The 13431-nt window shown below is 46.1% G+C and overlaps 1 protein-coding gene across 3 annotated transcripts in view; it reads left to right on the top strand.

Moving 5' to 3' along the window:
* Positions 1-13431, top strand: part of RNF213 (ring finger protein 213) — a 645256-nt gene that overhangs the window by 481367 nt on the left and 150458 nt on the right. For all 3 annotated transcript variants that reach the window (XR_015056656.1, XM_085875806.1, XM_085875807.1), the window contains 6 exons: positions 299-417; positions 532-651; positions 5015-5191; positions 5296-5440; positions 8730-8912; positions 13291-13424. Coding sequence is in view for 2 of the 3 variants with exons in the window: in XM_085875806.1 (XP_085731932.1) it covers positions 299-417; positions 532-651; positions 5015-5191; positions 5296-5440; positions 8730-8912; positions 13291-13424 (878 nt within the window). In the remaining variant the exon portion in view is untranslated. The remainder of the gene's footprint in view (positions 1-298; positions 418-531; positions 652-5014; positions 5192-5295; positions 5441-8729; positions 8913-13290; positions 13425-13431) is intronic.

Here is a 13431-nt window from a genome sequence, read left to right as displayed (position 1 = left end):
GTACCGGCAGAAAGTCGACGCAACGAAGTGCTGCTCTGTCGCATACTCCCATACGTGACCTGACTTAACGAAGGAAAGAACATTAAAAGGGATTGAAAGGAAAAGTGGTTTGGACACAAAAATTCGGGAGGGAAGCCTACAGCTTTCTCTTAAAATACTGATGCATAATCCTATATCACAATTAAATTACCTCGCACTTATGCTGAACATGTACTGTGGAAATAACTATTGCTAAGCTTTGCATTCTTAACATTTGGAAGCCATTTCCACAACAATGTATTTGTGCTTTTTGTTGCAGGTACTGCATTGAGAACCAGCGACGACATCACTCTGTATCAGCCGAGAAGACTCATGTGGTATTCATTACAAACGTCCCCAGGGTTTCTGGAGGCTGTGGCTATGTTGGCTTCAGTGGAGGTGTGTCATTCATTGGTCATTATCATTATTTATAGCAAATGTTTCTTGAGTTGTATATTTTTCTTGTGTTTCTTATTTTACTGATGATATATTTTTGTTCTTCCCACTCTTCAGGAAAGTGGTTTTCACTGCACCTTGATGAGCTGCTTCCCAGCCAAATTTTCCAGGATGATATCATGACCTTGTGCAGGACCCCAGTCAGTAAACTACTAAATGACGATGGCTTCAGTGCAGGTAAACTGCCTATTCCATGCTGTTCCAGAATTTTTGAATTTATTTTGCCAGAATTTTTGATCATTGCATCCCAGGCAAGGGATTCCCTTTTACTCAGATCAGACACCACATGCAGTTTATTTTCCCTCCAAAATGTATCATGAGTTACAAAATGAGCAAAAAAGCATCTGTTGAATTTATAAGTGATTGCAGCTCTGATTGTTTATAATTTCCATTCTTTCCTTCAATCTCCATTGGCATGTCTGCATGTCGCATCGGCATATGGGTACTCAATGATTAATTGTTACGAATCTGGAAGCCATTTGCACACAGACAGCAGTCCCCAAGCTGTTATTTCGATAGGTATATGTTTATAGTTAGGGCTCCTTTCCCTATGTCTAACGGGAATTACATGTGTGCGCTGCAAAGTTTCTTTATAGGTATTTTTTTTTTTACCTCAATCCCCTTCACTTCTTCGCACCACCGACTCCATTGCCCACCTGTTTCTGGCTGAAGGCGTGGGCAGAGCCTCCATAGCATCAGATCAAGGCTCTGCTCTGAGGAAGGGCATGGAGCGTTTCCTCCAGCCAATGGACGAAGGGCGAGCAGGGCCGAGGCGCTCCAGCCAATGGGAGGCCAGAGTGCCGGAAACTACTACAGAGCCTCTTCGGGAGGTGGGCCTCCGAGACGCCCCGACACACCCCACTAGACGCCCCGTCCAATCAGGAGGCTGATCACCTCAGGGCCGACTCCACCCCAGCCAGATGAAGTGTTGGCCCCGTCCAAAAGGGAAGAAGAGGGGATTCGTAAAGGAGAGTACAGGAGTCATCGTGGCCATTGCTCTGTGTGTGCGTCGGAGCGGTGATCGTGGCCATTGCTTTGGTCTGTCGTCGTGGTCGTCCGCGGTCGTGGTCTGCGGTCTTTGGAGGGGCTCCTCGTGGTGGTGGTGTTCGAGCAGCCAGGATCGTGGGCTCGGTGGATTCCGGGAGGTGGGTTCGAGTCCCACCGTGGTGGGTAAGAGTCTGGTGTGACCGCACGTGGCGGAAAGGTACCCAACCAGACCTTGACCCTCAGCTCGCCTTCCCTCTCGAGCTGAAGCGTCCAATAAAGACCCATGGGGTCCACTTCGTGTGTGTGTGTGTGTGTGTGTGTGTGTGTGTGTGTGTGTGTGTGTGTGTGTGTGTGTGTGTGTGTGTGTGTGTCTAGACGGTTGTGCTCAATTGAGGCAGAAAATTACCAAAATAAGGTCAACATTCCCAATAATGCATGAAGTTTTGAGATATTTGTGGTGGTGTAGCATTCACAATTGCTTCAACTTTGCTCAGAGAGGGCAAAATGCCTTGACAGGAGATTTGATAACCCAACTATTCAACTTCATGTGCTATAATGATGCGCTTCTCACGTTTCAGGAGTAATCCAGCTTGTGGCAAATGATTGAGGACCTCATTCAGGTCATCAATATGTTCATGTTGTGAATTGCCAGTCACAAGTATGTCGTCCTGAAACACAACTGTGCTTGGTACAGTTTTTATATCTCCATCTTGCATTGGAAAACTGGTGCAGCAGAGCATATGCCAAATGGGCATCTGTTGTACGTATAGAGTCCTCGATGAGTGTTGATGCATGTATAGGGCTTGGAATCATCATCCAGTTCCATTTGAGCATTGACATTGGTCAAGTCAAGCTTAGTGAACAGATACTCTGCTTTGGGCAAAGGGTAGCCATCCAGCTTTGAATAGCGGTTGATCGTCGTTTTGTAGTCCCCACAAATGCGCACTGTTCCATCTGCTTTGAGTATTAAAACAATAGGTACTGCTCAGTCGGAGTTCTCGACTGGTGGGATGATGCCCTCACTCTGCAGGCGGTCAAGCTCACATTCTATCATTGATTGCATCATGTGGGGCACAAGTCTAGCCTTATGGAACAATGACTGAGCATCTGCATAAACATGAATCCTCACTTTTGGTCCTGCAAATGTTCCAACACCATCGCTGAACAGGCCAGGGTACTTGTTGAGCACGGTATCGTATCCAGCATCAGAGTTAGAGACTCGTAACGTCACTCCAATTAAGTCTGATTATTCGTAACCAATCTCGGCCTAAGAGGGTTGGTCCTTCTCCACGCACTATCAGTAATGGGAGGACATGAGTGCTGTTTCCATATCCTACAGTTATGTCAGCTGAGCCAACGACAGGAACCACCTCCTTGGTGTATGTTCTCAAGTCAGTAGATGCAGGCCGGAGTGGACCCATGGGGTCCACTTCTTTTGTGTGTGTGTGTGTGTGTGTGTGTGTGTGTGTGTGTGTGTGTGTGTGTGTGTGTGTGTGTGTGTGTGTGTGTGTGTGTGTGTGTGTGTGTGTGTGTGTGTGTGTGTGTGTGTGGCGCCAGTCTGTTAGGTAGAATTGTTCAAGTGTTTTCTTTTCATTGTACATTGCATTTTATTCGTGATTAAGTCTGCTCTGTGTCTCCCTCCCTTATAAATAAACCCTCTTGTTAAATGTTCCAGTTCGTTGCCCGTGTCTTCTTCCATTGACTCAGCACAGTTCGTGCTTGAGAACCAGTAAGCCAATTGGGCTGTAAGTTGTCGTTTGGACTGACGGACTTTGGTAATTCCGCTTGGTTACACCGGACCGAGGTCGTTAGAACGACCCAGTTCGACAGAGTCTGTCGAGGGTGTGACTTCCCCGGTAATTTGATGACGTGGGTACTTAGGTATATTGAAACTTGGCTATTAACCCGACCCCATGCCATCAGAGAATTGTCGAGCATGGTCCTTAAGTGACCTGTGACCTTCGGAGTTGTTCGAGAGTCACGACCGAAATTCCGGGTGTTCAGTGGGAGACGGCTCTACTGCTCCACCAAGTGGTCGTTTATCGCCACTGAACCCCGGCCCACAAAAATATAGCACAATATATCAAAACGTTATCGATGGATTCGGACAAAACTTGGTGGACAATTTGGGTGTGTGACAAGGACAAAATATTCAATTTTGGTGAAGATCTGGATGCAATAATTTTTTAAGTGATTCTTCACCATTGAGTGAGAGGGCCCAAGACTATCTATAGCATGGCATCTCAAAAAGGTATGAACGGATTTGGATGAAACTTGGTAGACAGGTTGGGTGTGTGACAAGAACAAATTGATTCGATTTTAGTGAAGATCTGAATCGGGATACGAGAATTTTTAAAAATCTTTCTGGTGATTCTTCCCGATTGAGAGATGAGGCCAAAAACTATATACGGCATGATATTTCAAACAGTTGTGGATAATTCAATAACAAAACGAGGTGGATGCATTAGTTAGGTGACAAGTCCAAGCCAATTAATTAGGTTTTGGTTTAGGTCCAGATGCAGTTTTGGCCTTTCAGTGGAATACAATACGTAAACTGTTCAACCTGGTGGAGGTATGCACTCGACCGAGTACCATTCTAGTTTGTCATAGATTACCCCATGCTCACAAAGTGAAAGCGGGGTTAAGCCATTTGTTATGTTTGACTGTTTGTCTTAAAACGTCAGTTTATTATTTAGGAACAACTTCATTTTAACTGAATGTTATATTTTGAACACGAATCGGAAAACAAACTTGACGTTTCGCATCACTTTGGCTCAGAATTTGTTCAGATCGCACATGCGTAGAGAGGAGTGAGATAATATTTTGCTAACCTGGAACGTAGTTCTGGAGAGCTTATGGAATGGCACGTCGTCAGTCTGTCCGTCCATAAACACTTGTAACTTCTCTGAAACTACACACACGATTTCAATGAAACTTGACCACAATCTTCATATCACCCGGTATGTACCAATGTGTGTTCATGGTATTCAAAAAATTGGCGTGTGAAGGGGGTCTACAGAGGGATTTTACGGTGGGGGTGGGGGGGGTGATGTTGCCCTACACAAAAGAGGTATTTGCTTTCTTCTCCGAAACTACACACATAGTTTAGATGAAACTTGATCACAACCTTGACTCGATATACACCAAAATTTGTTCACACCAGTAAAAAGGGTTGGGGTTTAAGGGGGTCTATGGGGGTGGGGGGGGGTCGGTGAGAGGGAAGGTTGCCCCCCAAAATAGGCATTTTCTCTCTTCTCAGAAACTACACACACAATTTTGATGAAACTTAACCCCAACTTTCATCACCTGTGATGTATCACTGCATTAAAAAAAATATACTTGAATAATGCATAACACAAATCATCATATTGGCACTTTCAAAACCTTTCTGTTTAACAGCATTTGGACAGAATATTATGGCATTTTACGTCAACACTACCAATGAAATTTGCCGCTGGCAGTCCCCGCCTGTGTCCTTGTTTTTCAAGACTGTGTGGGGTCACGTGTTCTATGAACTCTCAAGTGGAAATTGAAAATGTTACGTGCTTGACAGGGGGCACTCCAATGGAAAACGACAGCAGTTGGAACCACATTATTGACACACGTTACCTGTTGAAGAGCTGCCTTCAGCCAGCCTTAGCCCAGTTGCAAGATCCTCCTGAAAAAGTTGAACGTACCACGACACGACTTCACTTGCTGGTGGAGTTATTCAACGACATGGATGATGATGGTACGTTTGTTTTTGGGATGTAATACCAAGCATCGTTGATGCTGTCCAGAATGCACTCCCTACTAATATAAGCTTTCTGTCTTATTGTCTGCTTACAACTACAGATAGCATTTCTTTTGTGAAGCTCCTTCAGCATATGGTTGTTGACCTGCTACACCAGCAGGAGCATCAACTCGGTCAGAATGCAGACTGCTGGGTGTGGGACCAAGCTGCTTCACTCCAAGACATTCTTTATTGCGGGACCTTCAGGTTTGCTTTTGATGTGGTACTAACGAGTCGACAGTGAAGTAAAAATCAGACACACCTCATTACATGCTTGTCTGGCTTTGTGTAAAGGTTATTTCAAAAAGATTTCCTTTCTTAAAGTTAAATATGTGCTATAGAAGATCCTGGTGTTGGCGCAGTGGTTAGGGCAGTGGCTTGGGATCCAAAAGGTCCTGAGTTCAAGCCCCGTTGGGCCACTGAATTAATACACCAGGAGGTTGACTCAGCCTGTCATCCTTCCGAGGTCGGCGAAATGAGTACCAGTATACTGGGCCGGTGTATACCCCGGTTAAAATAGGTGTACTATATCCCTGTGTCGTAAGAGACGACCAGGGTTGCGTCAGGAAGGGCATCCGGCGTAAAACATGTGCCAAATGACGATGCGGATCATACGGATGATCCGCTGTGGCGACCCCTAACGGGAGCAGCCGAAAGAAGAAGAAGAAGAAATATGTGCTATAGATAAAGAGTAAGTTAAAACATCAAGTCGCCTGGCCACTTCGCTCTTCATTCTGACATGGCAGCAGCAAGACAATGGTCACTTTGTCTTCCAGTATAATGATGTTGAAAATGTGTTCTCACTCTAATATCTGCACAATTATGAGTTTGCCATTTTGGACTTGAGATGAGGTGTCTGTTGATGGAGTACAATCCTAAAGAATATCCAGCCCAACAAAATAATTAATGCAATCTACACATGGCAAAGTTATTGTGATCTTCCTTGGACAGTATTAGAGTCTTGCTTGTGGATTTCAGGGCAAAAGTTACAATCATAAATTCCGAGAATTCTACGAAGCATCTAAAGGAATAGAAGTACCTGTGAAGGTAACCTGACCGAACACCAACATAATGCAAGCCTTCATTTCCTGCGATAATGCTTGACTCTATAAAACCTGATGATATTGCTGAGATTGAGTGGACTAACTATTCTCCCCCACTCTCAAACCTGATGCCCTTCGTGGACATTTTTAAAACGACTTGTGAAGGATACTGATCAAACCTACACTGTCACAACATGCAATCCTTGCCTCATACCGGCACAAGCGTACAGAAGAGTTATGACAAATTGTCACACGTTATTTTTCAATTTCATTGAGCTTTTCATCCAAATGTGTGGACAAGTATGTTTGTTAAATGGAGATCGCTGTTCTGCCATTCACCACCGTCTCACCTGTTTCGCTTCCTCTTTCATTCAATGGATAACTTCAGCTCATGTCCAGCATAAATGTTGCTTCACAATGAAGTGTCCATTTTTATTTTCAACCTTTAAAGAAAAATATGTCAGACGTAAGCCTGGTGTTGGCTCAGTGGTTAGGGTGGTGGCTTGGGATCCAAGGGTCCTGAGTTCAAGCCTCGCTGAATTACTTCACCAGGGGGTTGACTCAGCCTGCCATCCTTCCGAGGTCGGCAAAATGAGTATCAGCTTGCTGGGGATGATCGAGTCATTCGAGTATCCTGCGTCGGAGTGGCGACCCGTCCAGGATTGTGCCCACTAGCCAAGGAAACTGCTTCGGCAGCACCGACGCTCTGCACAGAATATGGTCCCAATGGATGGATGGATATCAGACGTTATGGAAACCAAAATTTCTGCTGCTTTGCTTTGATTATCCTTTAAAAAAAACATATTTTGTGGCTAATAAAGCTTCATTGAACTTGGTTACTCTTGGTTTTTACCTGCGAAGTGCAGTGGGTCCACAAGAGCTCCATGTGGTTGCTGTTGCCGTGGTTGTTTTGGTTCTTGTTGGGGGTCGATTTTTGAAATGTGCACCCATTGGTCAGACAGCTGCCAGGCCCCACCAACATTTATCGCTTCACTCCACCCACCATGGCACGGAGACAAAATAATATGGCCGCCATCTTGGTTTTCTGGTGGGCCTAGGACGTCAGGCCTGATAATACACTGCCCAGGTTTGTTGCGTCAGATTTCCGTTGGCTTTGTTTGGGTCAAGTGTTACAATGAGGGACTCCAAAAAAATCTAATCAATGTTGAATATAAATTATTAGTAAGGTTTAGTTAAGACTGTTAGCACGCAAGGGACGCACTTCCCCCAAAAATTGCGTTACGTAATTTTTGAATGGCCCCATATTGGGCTTAAAAAAGTGTTACTAACGCTATTGATGTGGTAATTTTGCGGACAGAGGGATTGAGGGGGAGGAGGGGGTCAATCCTTGACCGTGTGACGAATCAGCTCGTTCTAATATAACCGTGTCGAGACTGACATGGATGAGAGGTGTCGAGTTAATCTTCTAATCGTACATTAAATGTGTTTCCAAATCGGATGTTCATCTGTTTGTTTTTTTTAAAGAGTGCTTTAAAAGCGCGTTTCCCAGTCGGCCCATTACCAGATTTTGTTGTAGGTTGTGACCACAGTGTGGTCATTTTTGTAGTGTATCATTGTATGCGTATTGTAAAGGTTTTTTTCGTGCTTGAAAATCCAACCCCTCATGATCATTTATTATTGGCTGGTGATGAGTTGAAGAAATAACTGTTAAGTTTATATCTTTGTTCATTAACATGATGCAGTATAATTTCAATAAATAGTCTACATTGAACCAATATAATAATGTGGGTTCCTTTACAAGAAACTTCAACGTAGAAGGAGGCCATTTGGCCAATTAAGCCTGCACAACGGTCGCCAACCTATAGTTTGTCTGTGTTCTACCCTTCTTCAATCCTGAGCTTTAACTAAGGAAGCAGCATGTACCATTTTATAAGTCTTTGGTGTGACTCAGCTTGTCGGCCTCTCCAGCCATTACACCACCGAGGGTAGTTGATTATGAAGCCAATATATCTGGATTCTGAGCAAGTGTTTATCTTTTAAAGCAGTTGTGGAGCGTGCGAGTTCGTGTTGTGCATGTAACTTTTCCACTGCAGGACGCAAGCTCACACCGCCCTGTTTTGGGGATCTTGTTACTGAGCAATCATCTGCACTTTGAAATTTTCAGTTTTAAGTAACCATGACTTCATTTTGAAAGCATTGTAGAGAAGCAGTTTGAGTTGTTCAAAACAAAATCCAGTCTGCTCGTATGAAAGGCTTTGTGCAGCAGCATTGTTTATTACATAATTTGAGCAGTTTTACAAATCATGATTGTCAAGACAACAGCCTGACAATAGATCCAAATCACTTGTCCAACTTGAGTTGTGTGTGTGTGTGTGTGTGTGTGTGTGTGTGTGTGTGTGTGTGTGTGTGTGTGTGTGTGTGTGTGTGTGTGTGTGTGTGTGTGTGTGTGTGTGTGTGTGTGAGTGCGCGTGTGCGTGTGCGTGTGCGTGCAGACAATCATTGTGGAAGCATCTACAGGCCAAATTGTGTCCGATTCTTACTGCTGTACTTGCCTATATTGACTGTGATGAAAATCTGGAGCTGCTGCGGCCCATCACTGAGGACCCACTGTCCATCCGGAAACTGTGGTTGCAGCTCTTCAAAAATAAGGATGTCTGCACACCTGAAATCCCAAGGTTTGGTCCTCTTTTCTGAATTTAACAATTTAAAGTGGGCATACATGGGCCATTGTTATATAGAACATGTCTCTGTGGCCTGTGTGCAACTTTTGTTTTGTACAGCACAGTCTGCCGACATTGGCACACTTTATGAAGATTTATCTATCCCTGAACTCTTACCATGTTTGTGGCGCAGATTCCTGTGCTTTGCCTTTTTCACAAATGGCCGTGTGTCTTTGTTGATGATTTTGATGTCCCACTCCCCCCCCCCACCCTTCAGTCAGGTCAGGCCAGATTAGATCTGTGACTTGCTACAGGTATCATGTAAACCTGTACTAACCTGTTCCATGGTCGGGTTGTCGGTGGCTAAACAAGTCTCCCCCACCAGGTTTTTTGGTGAGGAGGGTGTTTGGATATGGACACCCAGCAGGATAAAAACAAAACCTGTCAAAGGGCGGAGGAGCTCCTTGTGAGCCAACGGCCATCCATATCTCTTACCCAACTGTGTCTGTGGACGTCCTCCTGCAGTTGGGTTACTTCTTATTCAGAGGTTGGTGGCAGGATTTTGCACTCTGGCCACCGTAAAACCCTTCATTCCGCAAAACACAAAAACGCAAAGAAATCTGAAAACCCACTCCGTGGAAGTACCTCCTGTGCAGCTTCCCTTCGCAGGGCAGCTCACTGGATGACGGAATTGGGGCAAAGCCTTCGGGACCCCCAATCATTTGATGATAGGAGGGAAACCACAGGGTAACATTCCCGGGTCAGATTGCGGGAGAGTGTGTCGGAGTGGTACTGAGGTGTCGTCCACCAGACGGCGGTCTCCTTGGGTTAACCTGAGGCGGTCCCTTCGGGTGGGTGCCTGGAATGTCCTATCTCGAAGAGAAGATGATCACCTGTCTCTGTTATCATCTGAGCTCAAGCGTTTGGACATCGGTATTGCAGCACTCTCTGAGGTTCAGAGACCAGATTGCGGCGAGATCATGGTGGGTGGTTACACCTACTATTGGTCTGGTCACTGTGATGGTTATCATTCCCAAGGAGTTGCTGTAGCTGTGTCCAATAATTAAGCTGACTCCATTGATAATTGAGGTAACACCAGTCAACGAGCGTATTATGAGACGAAGGATTCATCACTCCTGAGGTGTCATTTCTCTGTTCTCTGTATATGCTCCGACTGAGGCGAGTGATCTCACTGTGAAGGATGCATTCTACGCCACGCTCGAGTCTGTGGTTGATCGGTGCCCCAGACGAGATACACTTCTAGTCTTGGGGGATTTCAATGCATCGACTGGAACTGATAGGGATGGTTATGAGATGTGTGTTGGTCCCCATGGGTCAGGAACTATGAACCAGAATAGCACTAAGTTCCTTGACTTTGCAAGAAGTCATGGACTTAGGGTGGCCGGTTCATGGTTTCAGCGCCCACAGGCTCATCGCTGGACTTGGTATTCCAACACTGGTGGTGTGGCAAAGGAGATTGACCATGTCCTCGTTGATTGTCGCTGGAGGATGATCCAGAACTGCAGCGTCTACTGGAGTGCTCAGTTCCTCAATACTGACCACCGGCTTGTTGTAGCAACTCTGAAGTTGCACCTTAAATCCAGGAGAATGGTACCATCCCAGCCGAGGCTGGATGTTGGCAAGATCAAGGATGAGAGGGTAGCTGAGGAGTTTGCAAACAAGCTGAGTTGAGATTTGGGGGGTCTGGGTGCTTTGGAAGGTCCTGAAGAGTTGTGAGTGCCTTCAAGACCACCGTCCTTGATGTTGTCGGTGGATGTCTTGGAACTCACCGTCGGGCAAAGAAGAATTTTGTCTCTCAAGGGACACTGGATACCATTGACCAGAGTCACAGGGCCAGGCTGAATGAGCTGTCCAGGGAGCTGAGGCGGAAAACTGTACGTGCGCTAAGGGTGGACAAGGAGGCCTATGTGCGAGGAATCTGTGAGGGGGTAGAGCATCAGCTGTGGTCAGGTGATTCTCGTCCTGCTTACAGGGGAATTCGCGCATTGCGCTCATCCAAGCCCATCCCTCGGTGTACTGTAGTTAGAGCAGAGGGTGGGAGGCTCTTGACAGAGGAGTCCGAAGTGAAGGCCCGCTGGGCCGGTTATTTGAGCGGTTGTACCAGGCAGATCCACCAGCTGTCGAGTTGGACGTCAGGGGTGTTACAATCCCTTTTGCTGACCCTCCAATCAACTGTGGTCCACCTTCGTTTGTGGAAACACAGGCTGCGGTGAACTGGTTGAAATGGAGTAAAAAACTCCAGGGATCTGTCGCATCCATGCTGAACTTCTCAATGCTGGTGGAAATGCTGCACTCGTGTCGTTGCATGCAGGTCTGTGCTCTGCCTGGAACACAGGCATCATCCCAACTGACTGGAAGAGGGGCCTTGTTGGCCCTCTCTGGAAAGGGAAGGGTGATCACCAAGACTGCAACAACTACCAAGGGGTGACGCTGCTCTCGGTGCCAGGCAAAATCTTTGCACAGATAATTCTTGATAGGGTTCGCCACCATCTGCTTGAGCACCAGCGTCCAGAGCAGTCAGGCTTTACACCAAAGTGGTCAACGATTGACCGTATCCTTGCTCTTCGGGTCCTCACTGAACGCAGACGAGAGTTTCGGCAAGGGCTGCTGCTATGTTGATCTCTGTGAAGCATTTGATTCGATGAATCGGGATGCCCTCTGGAAGATTCTAGGTCTTCGTGGGGCGCCACCAAAGCTGACCGATCTGATGTCTGAACTCTACTCTGGTACTGAGAGTGCTGTGAGATGTGGTGGTGCCATCTCTGACTTATTTCCAGTTGTTACTGAAGTTTGTCGGGGGTGTGTACTGGCCCCCACACTTTTCAGCACTTGTATGGACTGGATTCTCAGCAGGATGTTGGAGAGATCAAGCTGCGGTGCATCCTTTGGGCATGTCAAGATCTCTGACCTTGATTTCGCAGATGATGCAATCATCTTTTCCGAGACTTTAGATATCCTTTCGGGTGCCCTCGAGGTGCTGAATGAGGAGTCGGAACCGCTGGGATTACGGGTTTCCTGGCTCAAAACTAAGATCCAGGCTTTCAATGACATCTTGGATGCCGCTGTCCTGTCTGTGCCTGTTTGTGGCAAGGATGTTGAGGTCATGGAGAGATTCACTTACCTTGGCAATGATATTCATGTCTCTGCTGGCTGTGAGTCAGAGGTCAATAGACGTCTGGGTCGGGCCTGGGGAGTCATGGATTCACTGGATAATGGGGTGTGGCGCTGCCGGTACCTGTGCGGGAGGACGAAAGTCCGACTCTTCAGGTCCTTGGTGCTTCCATTCTTGCTCTATGGATGCGAGATTTGGACTCTGACCAAGGATCTGAGATGGAGACTTAATTCCTTTGGTACCAGGTCTCTTCAGAGAATCCTTGGCTATAGCTGGTCGGTCTTTGTGTCCAACGAGCGGTTGCTGAGAGAGACTCAAATAAGATTTGTTACCTGCATAGGCCGTGAGCGTCAGCTGCGGCTGTATGGACACGTGGCTCATTTTCGTGACGCTGATCCTGCTCACCAGATTCTCTCAGCGAGGGAGTCTCCTGAGTGGAGGAGGCCAATTTGCCGACCACATGCTTCGTGGTTGCAGCAGGTTGATCAGCATCTCAAGGAGATGGTGATGGCCAGATGGAGGCCCCTGGAGTACCGGCAGAAAGTGGACGCAGCGACTTGCTGCTCTGGCGCATGCTCTCATACCTGACCTGGCCTGACTCCCCCCTCCCCAACTCGCCTCTGCAAATGCATCACCCTTCCCCCCCACTTCCCTTAATCTTATGTTTTTTCTATATTGTGCTTCCCCATTTCCTTCTCTCTCTCAATTCCTTGACTCCCTCGCTTGTTCTCCCATATACATAATAAATGTTTATTCTTTTGCTGCATGGTTTAAAAATCATTGCAAACCCCCATACCTACCCCTCACCTCCCCCTCAACCCTTCCCACCACAAAATTACTTATTCTCATCTATCTCACCATAAGAAGATGGAGGATAACTTACCCTTTCCAGATTTCAGTTCACTATAGAAACTATTCAGGTAAAAATATGGTTAACGTACCTTGTACTATGTTAATCTTACAAGACTCTCAACTTCATGGTCTTGACTATTGTTCTGCAATGTTTAGGATACAAGTGCTTGTTGTACAGGGATGTGAAATAGGTTTTACGTTTTTAAGACTTTCCACTGATTGTATTCAACTTGTACGGTACTACCAAAAAACACTCATCCATAAGAACATTTCAGATTGAACAAAACAACCCTTTTGTGGATGATTTAGATGAGAAATTGCATTTCAATGCTTTTTAACAAATAACTTGATTGCCATGCGAGGGCACAATGTTACAAACGTAAGGTACTGGCTTGCTGTGTGTCCCAGGCCAACGAGACAGCTCATAAGAGTAATGTCCTCAAACATGCCAGGGAGATTTCAAGCTCCAACTCGGCTGCCTTTCATCTGGCTGATTCACGATCACATCGAGAAGTTGTGGAAGAAGGTGCAGCAATACAGTGGTGAGAG

Source organism: Eptatretus burgeri, chromosome 3 (genome assembly GCF_056783735.1).
Source record: "Eptatretus burgeri isolate ZD-2024b chromosome 3, Ebu_testis_v1, whole genome shotgun sequence".
NCBI lineage: Eukaryota > Metazoa > Chordata > Myxini > Myxiniformes > Myxinidae > Eptatretus > Eptatretus burgeri.
The sequence above is the reverse complement of the archived record's forward strand: the minus strand, read 5'-3'. Positions and strand labels throughout refer to the sequence as shown.